This window comes from Sceloporus undulatus, chromosome 3 (assembly GCF_019175285.1).
Source record: "Sceloporus undulatus isolate JIND9_A2432 ecotype Alabama chromosome 3, SceUnd_v1.1, whole genome shotgun sequence".
Lineage (NCBI taxonomy): Eukaryota > Metazoa > Chordata > Lepidosauria > Squamata > Phrynosomatidae > Sceloporus > Sceloporus undulatus.
The window spans coordinates 68,480,132-68,501,467 of NC_056524.1; the positions used below are offsets into that span (position 1 = coordinate 68,480,132).

At 40.7% G+C, this 21,336-nt stretch overlaps 1 protein-coding gene across 1 annotated transcript in view; it reads left to right on the top strand.

Moving 5' to 3' along the window:
- DYRK1A (dual specificity tyrosine phosphorylation regulated kinase 1A) overlaps positions 1-21,336 on the top strand; it is a 103,469-nt gene that overhangs the window by 64,600 nt on the left and 17,533 nt on the right. Inside the window, exon 2 of the mRNA XM_042458226.1 lies at positions 15,930-16,129. Coding sequence (XP_042314160.1) covers positions 15,930-16,129 — 200 coding nt within the window. The remainder of the gene's footprint in view (positions 1-15,929; positions 16,130-21,336) is intronic.

Sequence of the window (21,336 nt, forward strand, 5' to 3'; positions counted from 1 at the left end):
TTTCTGCAATTTTGGAGCTCTGAAGCCTCAAATTTTTTTTTAAAAAAGTTTTTAAAAGGCTAAGTTGGGGCTATAGAGCTCTGAAATTGCACAAAAATTGTTGAATTTCTTTTTAAAAACCTAAAGGCATGTTGGGTAAGGCACAAGGAAGGGAGGGGTTAAGGGAGAGGATGGGAAGGGACTGCGATGCTGGCAGCACCCCCAGTCACACAAATAGAAGTGCAGTGTTACCTGCTCCAAAACCAATATTTTGCCAATTTATTTTGGTTTGCAGGATTACAGCGCAAAAGGGGCTGGGGTCATAATCTCTTTAGATGTTGGAATAAAAGGCATATTTATGAAATTTGCAGATGACACCAAATTAGAGAAGATAGCTAATATTGTAGATGACAGGATCAGAATTCAAAATAACCTTGATAGATTGGAAAATTTGGCCGAAGCTAACAAAATGAATTTCAGCAGGAATAAACCTGAGGTACTACATCTATGCAAGAAAAATAAATGAGAGCCATTAGGGCTGAAGGGCGTGGTATAAATACCTAAATAAATAAATGCACAAGTGAATCATAGTTAGACACCTGGCTTGAAAGTAGTACACGTGAAAAGAATCTAGAGGTCTTAAAAGATCATAAGCTACACATGAATCAGCAGTGTGATGTGGTAGCCAAAAATGCCAATGCAGTTCTAGACTGATCAACAGGGGTCTAGTGTAGATCAAGGGAAGTAGTATTGCCACTCTATTCTACTTTGGTCAAATATCACCTGGAATACTTTGACCAGTTCTAGGCTCCTCAGTTCAAGAAGGATATTAATAAGCAAGATTGTATTCAGTGGAAGGGGACCAAGACAATCAAAGGCCTGGAAACGAAGCCTTTTAAGGAATGATTCAGGATACTGTGCCCATTTAGCTTGGAGAAGAGAAGACTGATAGATGACAAGAAGCTATCTTTAGATATCTTAACCGATGTTATGTAGAAGATTAAGCAAGCTTGTTTCCTGCTGCTCCAAAGCCCAAACCAATAGATTCAAATGATAAGAAAAGAGATTCCACCTAAACATTAAGAAGAACTTTTTTAAACAGTAAGAGCTATTCAGCAGTAGAATAACCTGCCTTGGAGAGTGGTGGACTGTCTTTCAGAGGTCTTTGGTGGATGGGTGGGCATTTTTCTAGAATACTGTAGTTAATTTTTTGGTGATATATTTTTCTGCTGAAATTTTTCATCATGATAGTGGATCCATGGATTTTTCTGGCCTATCATACTGCAATCAATCATGTTAGATCAGTGATTCTCAAACTTTGGTCTTCCAGATGTTTTGGACTTCCACTCCCAGAAGCCCCAACCAGATCAGCCAATAGTCAGGATTTCTGGGAGCTGAAGTCCAAAACACTGAGAGGCCCAAAGTTTAAGAACAGCTGTGTTAGATGAACTAAATATAGGATATGAAGTTCCAATTGTTCTTATAAGAAGACATTGACAAACCTTTGTACTCGGAGGAATAGAGTAACAGATTTGCATACTGCTACATTTGTTTCTATTTCATAAAAATCTTTTGCTTTTCATTCAGTCATAAATACAATTAGTCAAGATGAAGTGTGGTAAGTTTCCTGTGCCTACAGACACATATATTCCATTTAATGAGGGAGAGAGTAGGCTGGCCCAGTTCCATCAGGGGCTAGCCTGAAGAAGAAGAGCCCTCCCTCTGGTCCATCTGCCTTGGTCCAGGCCTCAGAGGGAGAGAAGAATGCTGGACCTGATTCCCTCCCCCCCATACCATTCCCTTCTCCTTTTGTGTCGTGTCTTTTAGATTGTAAGCCTGTGGGCAGGGAACTGTCTGTTATCCCCTCTATTGTAAACTGCTCGGATTCCCAGTGATTGGGCGGTATATAAATAAAACCTATTATTATTATTATTATTATTATTATTATTATTATTATGTTCAACTAGTTGTACTGAATCAGTGTTTTCTCAGCTAGAAATGGAACCAATAGTGCAGAGAGAAAGTGAGTGAAACTGAAGGTACTAATATCAATTATTAGTGTCTCTGTGTTTATGTACCTTCAAGTCACCTATTGACTTATGATGACCTCATGGGTTTCATAGGATTTTCTTAGGCAAGGAATACTCTGAGGTGGTTTTGCTAGTTCTGTCTTATGAAATATAGCCTGCAGCACCCGGTATTCATTGGTGGCCTGTCATTCAAATACTAACCAGGGTTGACCCTGCTTAGCTTCCAAGATCAGACAGGCTCTGGTAGTTGACCCTTTAAAAAAGAATCCTTTCAGGTGTAATCATTTTATGTTAAATTTATCATGTGCAGTGGGATCTTGTTATCCATGGGCTTGCCACCCACGGATTTCAGCTTCCGTGATAGCAAGCCCTGCTACAGTAAACAACAGGACTTGAGATCCCATGGTTTTTGTTATCCATAGTGTGTGTGTTTGTGTGTGTGTGTGTCCCTGGAACAGATCCCCCGCAGATATGAAGGGACAACTGTATGTGCTATATTCTTTACATTAGTACAAATATTCCAATAAAATAATTTCCACATTCCACATAAAGCTTTGAATGTGTTTAAAGTTAATATTTAAACCTAATCTGCTAAATCCTAACATTATTTAGAGTGTTGGAAAAATTTCCAATTTTTCTTTGCCAGAAAACCCACACCACCAACCTCTAGCTCATGTTGGCAAATCCAGTGTTTCAGAAGGTTTTTGTGAACTGCCCTCGAGTCGGTTTTTACCCATGGAGAACCTGTGGATGAAACATCTTCAAGACTCCCTGTCTTCTTCTGCTCTGCTTAGTTCCTGCAAACTCATACCCATGACATGCCTAATAGAGTCCATCCATCTAATATGCAACCTTCATCTCTTTCTGCTTCCCTCCACCTTTCTTAGTGTTATTGTTTTTACCAATGAGTTGTGCCTTCCCATGATGTTTCTGAAGTATGACAGATTCAGTTTTGTCATCTTGACTTCTGGGGAGATTTCTGGCTTGATCTGCTCTAGGACCCATTTGTTTGTCTTTTTGGCTGTCCACAGGATCCTCAGCACTCTTTGCCAGCCCAAATCTCAAGCGAATTGGTTTTCTTCCTTTCTTAATTGTCCAGCTCTCACATCCATACATGGTAATAGGGAAAACAATGGCTTGTACAATTCTAACTTTTGTGTTCAGTTGTATATTTTTTAATTTTAGAATCTTTTCCAGTTCTTTTATAGCTGCCTTCTCCATTCTTAATCTTCTTCTTCTTCTTCTGATTTCCCGATGCAGTCCCCGTTTCTATCAATGTTTGATCACAGATATGAGAACTCTTTTACTACTTCTATTTCTTCATTGTCTAGATTGAATTTTTCTAGATTCTCTGTTGTCATTATTTTTGTTTTCTTTATGTTCAACAGTAGGCCTGCCTTTGCACTTTCTTCCTTGGTCTTTCTTAGTAGTTGTTCCAGGTCTTTGAAGTTTTCTGCTAGTATTATGGTGTCGTCTGTGGATCTTAGATTGTTGATATTCCTTCTGCCTATCTTCACTCTTTGTGAAACACTGCTCTTCATGTGATATTTTCTGTATACAACTCTAGGCAGCTTTAACCTTACACAGAAGGCTAAGCTGCCGGAAATACAGCTGACTTTATATTGTTTTTCATTCTGATAAAGTGATATCATGTCCATATGTCTCTTTTTTTGTCAAAAGTTGTCTCCAAGTTTCACTTATCTCAACATATTATTCTTCTCACCTCTCAGAAGACTGTTAGAGATTGCTTTACATTCTCTTGATATGAAGCATTCTCTTGATAGGAGACAAGTATTACAGACTGGATAATTGATCAAAAGTGTTTAGAGAGTTTGGTCAAGCTGCACTGGTTTTTGCCCTTGCTTGAATTGCCTCACCTCTAGTAAGTAAGCATGCTAATCACTTGTTTGTGTGAAGCAGAGAGAACATGAAAAAGAACAGGCACCTTACCTGTACCTATGGTCCTTTACACAATTTTCCTTCCTCCTCTGTTTCACAGGTCTGTCTTTCCTGCATGTGGTAGACTGTAGAACTGAGGAGTAGTGGGTGACACCCAAAAGCCACCCTAATAACATCAGGGTTGCTCCCTAAATGTCTGCCTTCTGGAAGAATCCAGGTGTACCATTAACTTAACCTTGTAAGATACAAGGAGCTCAACAGAAGAGAAGGTATGACCAGATAGTAGGGCAAATGAGGCCTCTCCTTCCTCCACCCACTGAACTTGAAAACCCTCTGGAAGAGGAGGAGGAGACATGGTAGAATTTTCTGGGTTCCTTCATCTTCCTGGTATGTCCTGGCTCCATCCATGAGAGAGGGAGAAGCAGACAGGAGAACAGGGAGCAGATGAGTCTGAGGAATTCTGTTGTCTGCCAGTCACACAAGAGCCTTCAGCTTCAGGAGTGGAATGCAGAAGGAATCCAGGGATTCTTCATCTTCTTGACTCCTGAAGTAGAAGGCTGTTTTGTCAGTTCTGCTTCCTGCTTCCTGAGATTAAGATTACTGTCTCTCATTGACACAACAGACTCCTGCTTTGGGAGTTAAGAAGAGGAATAATACTTGGATTCTTCCTGCATTCCACTCATGAAACTAGAGTCTCTTGTGTGAATGAGAAAGAGTAGCCTCCAGCTTCAGGAATTAGGATGACAAAGACATTGTTTAGGTCACAACTATTGCCATTACATTGAGAGATACACAGAATTATTAAGGTGTAATATTAGTACAAAAAGTATTACTAATTATTCTTTTGGGTCCGGTAGGGGTGGAGGTCAGTGGGGATTGACACCATGAGTTATCGCACCAGGTGACACCAATCCTAGTGACGCTACTGCCTTGCAGCAAAGACCAATTCAGGCAAGAAACCACTTGCCAGCTGCTCAATTGCAGCTCCCAAAGTGACCAAGTGCAAAGGGAGATGCTTCTCCTTGGCAAGGAAGGACTCTCAGTCCTTCTTCATTGGTGCAGCAGGTGTGTGTGTTTATAGGGTTTTATAGAGGCCAGATGCTGTGGATTGGAGACTGGCGAGGACAGGGAAAGGGAGAGATTTTAACTACTGGACTTGCTCCAAGGCAAAGGAATCTTTCCCAACAATTGACCCCAGATACTCCTCCCTCAGAGGCATGACTGCCATGCACAGCTTCAGGTGTCTCTCCCTCCCCCCTCCAAATATTGTTTTTTCAGCTACCTCTTATCTCATCCTGTTCAATGAAAGAAAGTAGAAACTGCAGTGCAACTCTGAATTGCCAGGCAAGTCCTCACAAATCTTAAGCAGGGTCCCAAATTTGGAAATTTCTTTTTGCATCCATTTCTTCCCAACTGCCAGTACTACTAATTTCCCAACCCCCACTCCTAGCAAATGATGGGGCTAAAGGAGTGAGCCCATGTGGAGAGGTGAAGAGTGGGAGACAGCTCCAAACAAAACCCGTGTGGCTGTGAGGTGGTTTTAAGGGAACCTGAAAAGTTCCTTGCAACCCTCATTCCCACCATGGTCCTAAAGGCCACTGGCTCCCTTTATATTTCTTGTACACCAGTACTACCAATACTTTGACTGAAAGCCCCTCTGCTACCCCCTTTGCCCCTCATCGCCCCCCCCCTGGATCCTTTCACCACCCCCAGGAGGAGTGTACTGCCCATTTTGGGAATCATTGCGTAGGCAAGGGAAGGATACCTGGCCAAGTTACTCAGCTCTGCTATTCAAACCAAAACTCTATACATATGCGTGATCCAATAGTGTTAATTCACAGATGGCACACTCCTGTAGCACCTTTGAGATTAACTAAGAAATGTTGCGTCATTTCATAGTGGTTGTTCAGCTTTTCTGCCATCAGTGAGGATAGGTGTAGTGTTAAAAATTGATTTCTGTTATGCTCAGGTTTTAGGACTCTGCACTCCCTATTACTACTTTAGAAGAAAAGTTTTCCTTCTTTTGTTTGCAGGATTTGAAAAGAAGCTGCACTCATTCCAAATAACATCTAAAGAAATAAAATATATTTTTTTCTTTTCTCTAATGGGAAGTGTATTACTGTTCTGGAATATAACTTTTTACATTATAGTCTATCCTGCAACTAGTGCAGATATGCTAGGAAGGATGGGAGAACTTTGGATAGGTTAAGGTCCAGAACATGAGCAGTAAAACTTTTGTTCACTTGCCTTAAGCATCCAAACAGATGTGCGCCAACACTATCTTTCCCAGTAGTGAAAGGAGGAATATTTTTATGTGGGTTGCTCTTCCCATTCACTCCAACAGCAATGTATAAGCCTTTTCTGAGAGTGCCTACTGTGGGGAACAATCCGCTGTACAGCCAAGTCAAGTTTCTGCCTTTAGCTCTGATAGGACATATCTCATCTTTATTCTACTTCATCTCTCCCTCCGCCTTCATTTTGCCTTAAAAATAAAACACTCTTTACCTTTGTTTTCTATCCCAAACCTTCACTATCTTTCTCTTTCCCCCCCTCTAACTCCCCCCCCCACAAATGCTGGAACACTGTGTCTGTGGCAGGCTAGTCTAGACTAGTCCAGAGTGAGGAGGTAAGCCTCAGTTGCTCCAGAGATGCAACAACACCTCAAAACCCTCTCCATCCACTTTCATTGGGGGTGGGATGGGGGTGGGGAAGTCAGGGTGGAGTCAGACTGGGGGAAGATTCCTCCATGTTGTGTCCAAACATGACACCAGCACCTAGTACAAAATGGGCCATGGGTGGAAGCAGGAGCCTCAGTGAAGGAGACTGTGCATAGCAAGGCCCTTGACTAGTCTCCAGATGTAAAAAAGAATAATCACCCCCCCCCCCACACACACACATGGTTTAGGGAGCTAGTGGCCAGGGAACCCCCCTGGTTTCAGCAGCCACACTCTTGGCAGCAAAAGTAGATCCTACAGAAACATACTCCAACAGCACCAGTACCAGGTCAACTGGCCTTGCTGAGTGGTGGTAGGACAGGATCAGGTGGGGAGTCCTTCCATTTCCCTCTCCCTATGCTTTACCATCACTACCACCTTGCCAGAGGTTCATCAGGTGGCATGTGGGCACCATCTTGGTCATAGCAGGGGCTTCTTGTCAAAGTTTACAGCAGCCATGTTGAAAGGGCATGGAAACTTCCATGTCCAGGTCAGAAGGCAACTCCGTGGAGACAGACCTCTTTGAGTCCAAGGACAGGGAAACCTAACTCATCAAAGCCTAAGAAACAGAAGAACCAGGCATTTCATTTCCCAGCATGAAGCATATGAGGAAGGGCGTTCCCACAAAGGGGTTGTAAGGAGGATACCAATCTTGCTGTGATACAGAGGAGGGGGAACTTTTTTCTGAGGAAGATTAGGAAGCTTTCTGAGGAAGATGAGGAAACCCCATCCATCAAGCTGTTTCAGCTAAAGGACTTTATTTTCATCCTACTCAGTATTGCAGTTAAAACCTTAGGCCCCAGGCTGCTTACTGAAGCTTCCCAGCCTCAGGATCCAGACCTGAGAGTGAGGAGTGCTTTCCAAAAGCTGATGAATGCTTCCTCTTTAGACATTCCTTTCCCAGCAGACTCCATGTTAGAGAGAGGAACAGAGCAAGCCTGCCACCAACAGGCCAAATCCTAGATTTGTTAAAAAGTTTTACAACTTGCCTAAGAATGTGACGTTCAAATTAAAAGTGTCCTTGGTTGATGGGACCAGTGGCAGCACTGCCTTCATTCTCTGTTTATGCCAAGGATGGTGAGGATACATTCAGGGTCACAGAGGATAGAAATGCAGATGTAGCCCTTTAGAAAGCCCATTAAACCTCCTCCTTGCTTCTGATACTGTTGTTTTCAGTAATGACTACAGTATCCCTTCTCTAGACCAAAGAAATTCTAAAGGAATTGCCAGATTATTAAATTAAGATTAAGGCAAGTCAATAAGCTTCTGAAGGTTTCTGTCTTTGCAGCAGATGTGAGTCTGGATGTGATTCAATTCAGTGCCAGGACTCAGGCAGCCGTGGCAGTGGGATGACAGATATCGCTGTAAAACTAGAATATAGACACTAGATTCAAGCAACATGTAGTAATCTTTGTGCCTTTCCTAGGCACTAAGCTTTTTGGAGACTTTTTAGATCCAGTACTGGTAGATACAATAGTGTGACATTGTGGGAGGTTTATTTCATAGTCCATATGAATAGGACTGTGCTTGTCTGTAAGAACATTTTTAGCCTATGGTATAGGGCTGCTTTTTCTAGAAAGGCTTTCCAGGTGTCCCATGTTAATCTTTTTCCAACATAAGGCAAATATTTTTCCCCAGGCTTTTAAACATCATTTAAACAATCCCCTGCTTTCGTAACAAGCAGTGTGCTTTTTTTTGTTATCCAGTCATATATCCATGACCACTATTATGCTTCCTTTTCATCTTAATTCTGATTAGTTATAGTTATTACTGTTGCTTCACATATGTTGTGAATTGTATGGGATTCCATTAAAAAAAAGCTTTAAATTGCTTAAATAGGCATTGTCCTAGCTAAGAACATGGAGGTGGGACTGAGAATTTGTGTCACACTCGTCCCTCCACATTAATGGCTTTGACTTTTGCAGATTTGATTATTTACAGATTTGATTAATATGCTACCTCTCTAGGAATCTCTAGGACCTCCAGAGAAATTCTACTGGAAGATGACCATAGAGCTGCACTAGAGGACCTAAAGATTCCTAGAGAAAACACTTCTCTAGGCATTTGTAAGTCCTACAACATGATTTTGTGGTCAAATTCTGGCATATGTTGATCACAGAGTTCTGCTGGAGGACCTAGAAATTCCTAGAGAGGTGTTCTCTCAGGTTAAAAAAGTACTGATTATTTATTTGCAGTTTTTTACCTTTCATGGGTGTCATGTGCCCCTATCCCCAGCAAATGTGGAGGGAGAAGTGTAGTTGTACACTTGTCACTCAATATTCAGTAGGGTTAGGGGCACAAGACCCCCCTGAATATGGAAAAACTCCAAATAACAAAAAACCATGTTTTTACCTGACAGGACACCTCTCTAGGAATCTCTAGGTCCTCCTGTGCAACTCTGTGGTCACTGCCCGACAGACACTGACCACAGAACTGCGCTGGAGGAGCTACAAATGCCTAGTAGAATATTCTCTTTAGGAATTTCTAGGTCTTTCAGTACAGTTTTTAAAGTTGACTATAGAGTTGCACTGGAGGACATAGATATTCCTAGAGAGTACATATTAATTAAATCCGTGAATAATCAAATCCACAAATATCAAAGCCGTAAATATGGAGGGATGAGTATATATTCATTGTAAAACATCTTTATATTGCCTTTCATCTTATGTACCAGGGCAATACCTAAAATGTAATTCAAAGGCAGGAAACAGATTAAAAAAACCCCAGATAAATTAGTTCATGTTGGCTAGCATAATAACTCTGTTTAAAATACCCGGGCAATAGTTTTAATCTAGTGCCAAAGACAATATCAGCTCCTACTTCATCTCCTTAGGGGACATGATTCACAACTAGGACACTACACATATACCAATGGAACTTAAAGAAGTGCCTCCCCTGATGACAGTTTTGTCTTGGTTAATTAAATAGATGTGTTCCTGAGTATTTCTCCTTTAACAGAAAATTAGGTATCAGAGGCAGAAATAACATGGAAAAAAACAGTTAAACATGCTTCAGAAAACCTTTTATTCAAAATTGATAGTGCACAAATATGACATGGACCAACCAGATCTTTGCATAAGTAAACTTTGCATAAGGAAATAGAAATATTTTGACTATTTCCAGAGGCAACTTGAACAGTTCTTCAAAAAAGCATTTCTTAAAAAAAAGTTTGGTTAGTGTTGTTTTGTTTTGTTTTGTTTTTGTTTGTTTTTTTGCCAGCCTCCATTTTTGTTATCATTTTCATTTTGGTAGCCAAATTTATAGATTTGTGCTTTTAAAAACATACTTGGGGGAACTGGTGTGTCAAGGGAATCTGGTTTTCTCCTTTCTCTTTCTCTCTTGTTTTTCTAACCATACATGCTGAGTAAGGAATTTGGATGCAGCTGTGGTTTTCCTTGCTTGTTGTGGGCAGGCATAGAAAGCTACAGTAGTAGTAGTAGTAGTAGTAGTAGTAATAATAATAATAATAATAATATTTATAGCCTGCCTCTCCCTGGAGGATCGGGGTGGGTTACAATCAAAATAAAACATAGTAAAATAATAACACAATCCCTAATCCACAATTTAAAATCCAACAGCATAAAAATCAGTAATTAAAATTGCAATAAAAATTACAATAAAATTTCATCCCCATTACAATGAGGCGGTTTAAGGGAGAATCAAAGAAGGCATAGTTGTGTCACAGTGGAGAGGGCCCATGCATTAGTCTGGGAATGCCCGTCGGAAGAGATCCGTCTCGATGGCTTTTTTTTAAAGGCTGTGATGGATCTCCTGTGGTAGGTCATTTCAAAGTTTAGGAGCGACTGATGAGAAGGTCCTCTGGATTAACTGAAGTTTCCAAGTTAGGTACAAGGGTAGCCCCATGTAGATCGCGTTGCAGAAGTCCAATCGAAAGGTTACCAGAGCATGTACTACTGTTTCTAGGTCACCCAGTGCCAGGTAGGGTCATAGTTGTTGTATCTGAGCTGTCAACTGAAGGGATGAGTCCAGGAGCACTCCCAAACTATGAACACAGTCCTTTAGGAGAAGTGTGACCCCGTCTAGGACTGGTGACCATATCTCCATACCCAGTTTCGGGGTTCCTGTAGCAAGTACCTCCATCTTATCTGGATTCAACTTTAGTCGGTTTTCTCTCATCCAGACCATTACCACCTTAAGATATTTATTGAGTGGAGAGACACTATCCTTAGTTGCTGCATCAGTCTGAGACATAGAGAAATATATTTGGATGTCATCAGCATGCTGATAACACCCCGCCTCATGTCTCCGGATGATGTCACCCAGCAGCTTCATGTAAATGTTAAGCAGCACTGGGGACAGAATTGCTCCTTGAGGGACACCTGATTTGAGTTCCCTCTTGCTTGAATAATAGTCCCAAAGAATCACCATCTGGAACCTTCCCAAGAGGTAGGAGCAGAACCACTGCAACACAGTGCCCCCGATACCTAACTATCTCAGGCATTCCAGAAGGATACCATGGTCAATGGTATCGAAGGCCGTTGAGAGGTCCAAGAGCACTAACAGGGTCACACTTCCCCTGTCCATTCCCAGACGGAGATAATCGACTAAGGCGACCATGACAGTCTCAACTCCAAATCCTGTCCTAAACCTGGTTTGAAATGGATCAAGAAAATCTGCTTCTTCCAAGACCACTTGGAGTTGATGAGAGACTGCTTTCTCAATTACCTTGCTTAAAAATGGTAAGAATGAAACTGGACTATAATTATTTTTGTCCAGGGGGTCAAGGGAAGGTCTTTTCCGAAGTGGTTTGACCACCGCTTCTTTCAAACAGGATGGTATATAACCTTCTCTGAAGGATGAATTTATTATACTGTATAACATATAAGCATCTTGATTATTCCCCCCCCCCCCCCCCCGGACAGCCAGCCACAATGGGGAAGGATCGAGAGAGCAGGTCGTTTTTCTCATGCAACCAAGGATCATCTAGCACAGAATGTAGCTCTTTCCCCACTTCCCCAGATCAAACTTTATTGCATTGGTTATTGTAGCCACATTAATGCAACCTGGCACCAAAGGTCTGTGTTTCTTTAGTCATCCTCCTCCTCCTCCTCCTCCTCCTCCTCCTCCTCCTCCCAATGTCAGTGTTGCTGGGGAAAAAACCTCCAGCAGGACAAAGGTCAAAGAGAGGCTGAGAAGGTGTAAAAATACTTGTAATAAGGAGTTTCTTTGTCAAAGGCTTTGCTAACTGAGATATGCCTGTATGTATCTTAAAGCATGGATGAGCTGGTACAAGGAGAAGTATTCCTGCATATAGAGTGGTGTTCAGGCAGTTAACAAATTTAGATATAAGTGCCAGTACTTTGCAATGGCCTTAGAAGTGATTTGGCAGCCAGTGCAGATATCATAGAAGTGGTATAATACATATCCACTTGATTAAGGCATAACCGAAAGATCTGATAAAAAGCATTCATGGATATGAAGACCAGTTGAACTTGGGTGAAAAGAGTCATAAAAATACACAAGCTACATGCCTGCTCTTTCTGGGGAACTGTCACCCTGTTTGAGTGGGCTGTATACCCAGTTTGCAGACATGAGAACTACTGTATATACTCAACTGTTAATCAAAGTCATGTATAAGTCGAGGGCAGGTTTGGAGGGCAAAATTAAAGATTTTGATTTGACCTGTGGGTAAGTCAAGGCTAAAACTTAGGAGTATGTAACAAAGGATGTAAAGGATGAAGCAAAGGAAAATGATGCCAAAGAACTTCAAAATTCAAGCAGGCATAACTCTTTATGCTCACCCTAAAGGCTAGTGCTTCCTTTAGGTGCATCCAGGATGGACTACGATGGTGCCTTTTGCCACTCTACTCAGAGAAGGGGATGGTTTCTCCTTTGATAAGAGTTGAAGTGAAGTTCAGAGTATTGACCTCTGAATAAGTAGATTATTATTTTTTTGGGGGGGGCAATTTTTTAATTAAAATTTCTAGTCTTCTACATGAGTATATACAGCACTTATACACAAGTCCGTCTCCTTGTTGGGATTTATTGTCAGTTTATTCACCTTTGTTTATTTGTTTATTTTATTTTATTTATGGTATTTATACCCTGCCCTTCAGCCCTAAAGGCTATCAAGGTTCCCACCACATTACTGAATCCAGACAGTGATTTACTGCAGACACCATTCTGAATTTCCTAGTTATAACAATTTCCTTAATTATTGAGTTCATGAAAATGTTAAAAAACAAGAGAGATCAGACAGATGTCTTCTGGATACATGGTATAATTGCCATGGGCTTCAGCATAAATCCCTCAGTGTCATGTTTTGAAACTGATTCACTAGGTAGAAATGGGAACATTTTATCAATATGTCTGGTGCATGTAACCTGTAGAACCAGTCTAGTAAACTATCAAGAGGTCAACAGGGTCTCATTCCCCATTTTTTTCTGGACAGAGGCTATCCACCAGACTGACTTTGGCACTGACTTCAGTGCCAAAACTAATCCTGAAACCAGATTTAAATGAGTTTAGATCAAGTTTTTCTTTAATCATGTGAAAGATTTAATTGCCACACACAGTGCTAATTGCCAGAATATTCTTGAGCTGGTTCATTCCATATGTGTCTCCCTCCACCCATTCTTCTACAGTTTTGTTAGCACCATATTTAACTGAGAATGTTAAGGAAGAAATTTTGGAGCCCATTGTCATGTTAGTAAGTGGGCTTTAAGATTCTTGAGAAGACAAATTTATCATTATTGGCCAAAGCTCATTTTAGGTACTTAATAATTTCAAGTATCTTTTCAAGTTGGAAGTGGTGCTTTAACATAGTTGAAGGAGGTACCAAAACACATGCTGCTTCTGTGATATGTTGTTTGACCTATGTGTCTCTTTTTCTGTTTACTTGATATTAATATATCTCTCACATAAACTGTAACTTTTCTTAATTATGGTAACCAGACTCGTGAGAGTTTTGTGTATATCTTTCATATGGCAATATTCCTAGTTGAAAAGGGGGTTGTTTATAATGATGATTGTAATTTCATATCATTAAAATACTATTGTCTTGTCCATAGAACAAGACATTTAAGTGTGGGCTTAAATCCAGCATAATGTTGAAGGGGCATTGTACAAGTGGAGCTATATTGATTTTTCTCTTCCACAAGTGATAGCACGTTTGATCTTGTATTCCTAGGCACAGCTGCTTTTGAAATTGATTGTTCAACAGGTTCTACAGCTAACTACAGACCTATAAACTTTATTGGATTCTGGCCACCTTCAGATGATGTGGAACTAGAGAACCACAAGCAAAGTATCATCTGCACTAGTATAGTGACAGGGTTGGCTACTGTTCCTTGTTTCTAATAAATTAGTAGACTTTTTACATCTGTACATGCTAGAGCCTCAGCTATATATGTACCTGCAGCAAAATAATTTTTCTTCGTGCACTTATCTGAAATGAGAGTGGTGATCACTTTATAGCTAAAAGTATTTTGGGTGAAGAGGGCAATAGGTTTTGGGTTTTTCCTGCAGGAGTAGGATCCTGATGTGGTGTTGATCCGCTCACTCAGTCTGATAGGCAGGGACAAACCAAGCTTTCTATTGGGTGTCCAGCAGCGCGAGCTGCCCTACCGAAGTTACCCAGTTTTGTTCCTGCTTTTGCTGTAAGGTATAGGTAAACCATCTCCCCTCTTAGGCTGCATCCGCACTGCAGGAATAATTCTGTTTGACACCAGTTTAACTGCCATGGCTAAGTGCTATGGAATTCTGGAACTGTAGCTCATTGTGGCACCAAAGCTCTGTGACAGAGATGGCTAAACCTCTCACAAAACTATAAATCTCAGAATGGGTAAAATTCCTTCTTGTGTAGAGGGACCCTGATGTAGTCAGAGGTCTAACCTGCACTCCTTGCCAGGGAGCTCCAGTGGCTTCTGCTCCCTCACCAGTCTTGGATCTCATTCTCCCAACACTAACATATTCCTGTTTCCAGGTCAGTCAGTCAGTATTTTAAATGGTGACTCTCTCCAGCTACCCTAAAGTTCTGAAGGCTACAACCAAGTCTTTATTAGAGCTTCTAAAGAAGGTTGGTTTAGTCCCTGCCTATCAGAGCAAGTGGGAGGAGCAACCTCATATCTGGATGTCCTCTCCCCTGCTGCTGAAGATGGATGTGTCACAGGTCAAACCCAACATTCCTTTCTACACTAAGTAATCTGTCAAGTCATTTTAGTTGTTAAAAGATACCATGGGAGTCTGGGGAATATCTGGTTTGAATATCTAAACACTTTCTAAAAGGTCAGGCAATTCATCTGGAATAAAGCATAGTCACTTCTAGACTGTTTGTAGAATATGAAAATAAATGTCTTGTATGGAGAGTAACAGTTTTTCTTTTTAATTCTAAGACAGAAGCCTCGAATGATGGGTTTAATCTTAGAAGATATGTTTTTATTCTTTTTCACATAGAAAAGAATATCACTTTTATTATGATACTCATTGCAACACGTGCCTAACTTTAGCAAATTATTATAGGATCTCTGTTTCTCTGTCTATTATTGTGGTTGATCAACTGTATTGCCATTCTTACAGTTTGTATTCCAACTCAGACACAAGCCCATATAGTTTGGTTAGACTTATTCACATGTAACTATCTATGGGATTCCAATAATATTTTCTTAAATTCTAGTTTCCCATGATATTAGAATGAGGAAAACTTGGTTTAAGAAACTACAGCCCAAAATACATGGGCAAAAAAGAGCGGCTTCTGGGTGCTCTGACACCCACCCCCACCCCCACCCCCATATTGGCTGGAAGCCGCTCTGGGATTGCCTAAGGCAGTCTGAAGCTGCTATAAAAAGGAGCACGGTAAAAGCACCCCTTCCCGGCAATCTGTTCAGGACTGTGGTGACGGCTTTTTCTTAAGATGAATGCTCAGAGGTAACAGCAAAGGGGTAGTAGTGTGCAAGCATTTGGTTTAATTCTGGGCTTAGAAATCATGGCTTTTTTTTTCAGACTGGAATTTTTATGACTGAACAGGACCAGAGAGCATGAGCTCTCTGTTGAGCTTTATGGGAATTTTGGTATGAAGGCAGTGCAACAGTGATGGAACTAGTTCATACTGTATGGGAAAGACTCCAAATGATATTAAACCTGGAATGTATAGTGAGGAAAAAGGTGAATGTATGTTTACATTATATCTCCTCTGCTATCACTGAAAATAATAAAAACATATATATGGACATAAAGATACTCTTAATTTTAGCTGTCTGGGAGCCATGTACATGCACATGTACTGAGGCATATAGTTTCCTCACAACTTAGTAGAAGTTTTTATTAACTCTCATGCTTTTGTTTCTAGGAGGAGAGACTTCAGCATGCAAACCTTCATCTGTTCGGCTTGCACCGTCATTTTCATTCCATGCCGCTGGCCTTCAGATGGCTGGACAGATGTCCCATTCACACCAGCAATACAGTGATCGTCGGCCGCAGAATATAAATGACCAACAGGTTTCTGCCTTATCATATGCTGACCAGATTCAACAGCCTCTTACCAATCAGGTGTGTGACATATAAGGAACAAATACTTATGCTGATATAGTGCCTAATTGTCTTACTCCAGGATAGATACCAGACCTCTCTGTTCATTGGTGGTACAGTGTGCCAGCATCATACGCTGGAAGCCTCACTAGAAATAAGCCTCGCGCGCCCTGGAAGAAGTAATGGGGCGTGCAACTGTGGCAGACACACGGTGCCACATGGCACCATGCGGTGGGCACGAGCCCCATTACTTCCAGTTGGGCTCAAGCTTATGCGTTTTTCTTTTACGCGGGGGGGGGGGTAGTTCCAGAACGGATCCCCCACGTAAGAGAAGGACCACCTGTATATAATTCCAGTTAAGTGTATTATCAATGCAGACATAGTAGCTCTCATACAATATGAGGGGAGAACAGAAATGTGCCAGTTGGATCAACTTGTACTGTTATACCTGGCAGCCCAGTCACATCATCCTGCAGTATTTGGTATTATATAAGAGGCCGTGTATCAAGTGTGTCCACCCTTTCCTATCGGCACGTCAGTGTTGAATTCAATAAGAGGGCTAGCATGAATTGGGATATCACTTCAGTCATTAACTCACTAGTGACACATATAGTCTTTCTTACTGCTTAGCTGTCTTATAGTTATGTCTGAGATATTTGCTAAATTTTGTTTTTAACCTCATGTTAAATATTAATGCCAGTATAACAAAGTTAAGGGTTGTTGATAACATTTCCTCTTCAGGAAGTGGGGGAGCGGAGGAAGTATTCCACAGCTTATTTCTTTTTATTTATCTTCTACATTTCCAACAGATAATATCAGAAACCTGGAGAAGAACTTTGTTTTATCTGTCTTTAGTTTACTGCTAATTAATTGAATGGCAACCCTAGATTCTAGTATAATAAAAGATGAGGGAGATTGTGGTACACAATCTTTCTTGGTACACAAATACACCATATGTTATTTTATAAACCTAGATGAAACTCCTACCTGAGACACATAGACCTGTTACAGACAGCCAAAATAAAGCTGCTTTGAGTCACAGTGGAGGTATGGTGTTTCAATGATGCATGTGTCCTAAGAGTCCAGAAGTTGCACCAAAGCCACGTTCCAGCCCTAAGGACTGGAGCATGGCTTTGGTGCGGCTTCTGGACTCTTAGGACACATGCATCATTGAAACACCATACCTCCACTGTGACTCGAAACAGCTTTATTTTGGCTGTCTGTAACAGGCCATAGTTATTATGTCATAGCTACATTCTGGCTCATGATCTGACTCCGTAAGCCAGGGGTAGAAAACCTATGGCCCTTCAGGTTCTGACAAACTCCCATTCCCATCATGCCTTACCACCAGCCAAGCTGTAGAAAGTTTTAGTATCCTCATAAGGGGAGGAGCTATCACCAAGCCCTGATAAGCCTGGCTAAAACTTCCTTCAGCTTGGCTGATGGTGAGGCATGATGGGAATGGGAGTTCGTCAGAACCTGGAGGGCTGTAGGTTCCCCACCTCTGCCCTAAACTCACCTTAAAATCTAGCCAGCTGCACTGAGGAATAGAGTTCTGTGGTGCTGGTAACTGAAGCACTGAAGGATGGCATGTCTAGCCTTCTCCTACTGGGGAGTGATGGTATGCTGTCACTGCTTGTTGACACACCATTGCTTACTTGTGAGAGAGGGCTGGATGCATCCTTTTCAGCTTCTGCTCTTTTCAACTCCTTCCTTTGCTGTGGCTGGGTGGATTAAAAGCTTGTTCTTCTATATCATGGTGGGAGCATGCAGTCCTTACCTGAACCATTTTCACAAAACCAGAAGTGACCATAGGTCACTGCTGAGCTCTCCCACATTTTGAAACTTTTTAAGAAGCTAAAGAGCCATAACCATGAAAAGGGAGATAATTGTGACTCTTGGAAATGACCCTTTTAAAAAGATTGATATTGAATTGGCTCTCTGTTAGTCCTCCAGTAGAGAAGCCAATATTAGCGACAAGATATGTGTAAGAAAACCAGTGATTTCAGAATCCTGGAGTGCTTACTATTTGGACCTGCTCTTTTGTTAGGTTGCACTGGTATTTCACCCTTTATCTCTTTGTTTGACTTAAGATTTTCTATCACCCTTCAGGAGGGAAAATTGTTCACAAATGAATGTTTGTCTCGGTATTTTCTACTAGGAAGATAACCACAGGTTTTATTAGATTCTCTTTATCTTAATTAATTAATGAATTGATTTTATTTATTTATTTATTTATTTATTGTCATCTAAGGCTCCAATAACCACTAAATCAGACATTGACACCTTTCCCCCTCCCTCACTACCCACAAGAAGAAAAAATCGAATGATTTGGAGCCAAAACCAGATGTGTGATAGTACCTCACTTCTGATTCAGCATGTTCTCTCTGTGGTCCACTAGAATTAGTGAGTTTGCACAAATTAGCCCCGTCCTTGACTCAGTAGTCAACAGTGTTGGAAAAAAAAGTTTGTTTTTTAAGAAAAACAAAAACTCAAGAGTTTCTGTTTAAGTTTGTTGTTGTTGTTGTTGTTTAAACTGGGATTTTCGCATTAACTTTTTATTGAAAAAATTGGATCCTAATTATATTAATACTGTGAAACTTTTTTTATGTATTAGAAAGCTTGATGAACCACATTTTCTTGTTTTCTGACATTAACAGTCCAAAGTTATTAGGCTGTGATATGATTTATATCTTTCAATAAAATACCAGTTTTTAGTGCTTATTATTTCTGTTAAATCTTAATATGTATAAATTAAGATTTAACTGAAATAACAAGCAGTAAAAAACTGGTATTTTATGTATATGTATGTATACATATTAAGATGTGCAAAGTACTCTCAGAGAAAGATAAAAACAAGAATAAGGTAATAATAAGCATTAATCTAATAGGAATATAGAACTATACCATTATCATAGAATCATAGAGTTGGCAGAGACAGCAAGGGCTATCCAGTCCAACCCCCTGCCATGCAGGAACTCACAATCAAAACATCCCTGACAAATGGCCATCCAGCCTCTGTTTAAAGACCGCTAAGGAAGGAGACTCCACTACACTCCAAGGGAGTATGTTCCACTGTCGGACAGCCCTTACTGTCAGGAAGTTCCTCCTAATGTTGAGGTGGAATCTCTTCTCCTGTAGTTTGCATCCATTGCTGTGGGTCCTAGTCTCTGGAGCAGCAGAAAACAAGTTAGCTCCCTCCTCAATATGACATCCCTTCAAGTATTTAAACAGGGCTATCATAGCACCTCTTAACATGCTGTTCAGATGCTATGGTCACTAGCTTAAATAAAACCTATTCTTTAAAATGTACTTTTTTAAAGCAATTTGTTTTGATTGAATTTATGTTAATTGAAGCATTTGTTTCTGAATGGAGTTTCTTGCACTATAAATAAATAAATAAAAATTGATAAATAATAGATAAATAAATAAAAAATAAATAGATTAAAAAGAAGCAACTGGTACTGGATACTGTTCTGAGAATGAAAAACTGCCAGTGAAGTGTTAAAAATTAAAATGTTTAAATTCAAACAGTCATGTTCTTCCAGTAAGAGAGCTGGAAATAGTAATTATCTGTTTTCTACCTTGCACAAGACCATCAGTCATTATTACTGTTGCCCTGAGTTTGTAAAGAAGTTAGGTGGCCCTGATATTCCAGCCCAGTGAGTATATGGCCAATATCGGCCAATATTACTGTGTCTGGAAAATGTTTAAAATATTATTTGATAACTGTGTTATTTTAAAGTGGCTTAGTGAGCAATACTATCAGAGCCTGTTGCTATTTTGTGCCTTCAAGTCGTTATGGCAACCCTAAGGCAACCCTACCCAATTCTTGGCAAGATTTGTTCAGAGGGGGTTTGCCATTGCCATCCTCTGTGATTGAGAGAGAGTGGGTTTCCGTAACCAAATGGGGAATTTGAACCCTGTTCTCCCCCTCTAATCCTAGTCTGGCACTCAAAGCACTAGACCATGCTCTTACTGATTCTTCAAGCTGTGAAGAGGTTTATATGTTGCATTTCTTGGTGAAAGATTGCTGTTGGTCGGAATGACAATTGTTAAACCCATTAAATAGCTTGTTTTACAGACTTTAGGCTCCATCTGCTGGCCAGATAAAATTCAACTATTATTATTACACAGAGGTCTCATTCCTTCCTGTTGATGGCAGTTACAGTTATTTTGTTCTGACAGGAGATGATAAACCTTATTTTAAAGTTTCTCTTACTATCACTGATAACTTCTGTTAAATTAATATTGGAGTACTTTAAAAAGAGGAATGAAGAGGTAATGAGATTTTCAGTAGCTTTACATTTTCAGAATCCATTTCGAATATTTTGTAATAAAGTTAAGATTAATTGGACACTGAGCATTTTGAGGTATTATTGCAGAAAGAATGGTAAGATTGTTTCCAACACAGATTATTTTTTATGTGAACAAATGACATTGGTTACTGTTCACAACATTGATCTACTGGAGATCTGTAATCAAACATTTAATTGATCATTAATATAAACAACGAAATAGTGAAGTCTCTGGTTCACAAACACATTTCCCAATCCCTTCTTGGCATCCTCAGATTGAAGCATCCACAGATGGCCCTGCCCTATTCTCCTCAATGGTGGTATGTGCAGCAGCCACACTGCCATTGAGGAGAATGGGACTTTTGAGATACTGTAGAATTTGCCATCTGTGGTGGTGGGGGTCTGGAATGGTTACAGAGGGTTCACTGTACATCCTGGCTCTCGATCCTGTATGGTATTTGTTTATATTTTTTCACCCCACCTTTTACATTGACCACTCCAATATTTTAGTCCAATCATTGTTAATGCCACATCAGCAAAGGGCTAAAGTACAGCAGAGATCTAAAAACACAAAATGTGAATGTCCCATGACATCACAGTATTTTTAAAATCTGAGGGGCGGTGCAGACAGGTGGGAAGGGCCAGCCTGGAGGTGGAGTCAGGGCGTGACGTCCACATGACACACACCCTGGCTCCGCCCCAGGCCGGCATGACACCGTGCACAGCACCACACAGCATACGGTGGTGCAGTGCTCCTCTGATTCTGCATCTAGATGACGCAGCGCCAAAAGAGCGTCATAAAGGCATGGCTATGGCACCCTTTCGAGGGCACAAAAAGGAGTCACTTTTTGTGGCTTCCTTTTGTGCCGCAGAACAGCCAGGTCAAACCCCTTCAGGGGCGGTTTGCACAGCCACTGAGCCTTTTATATC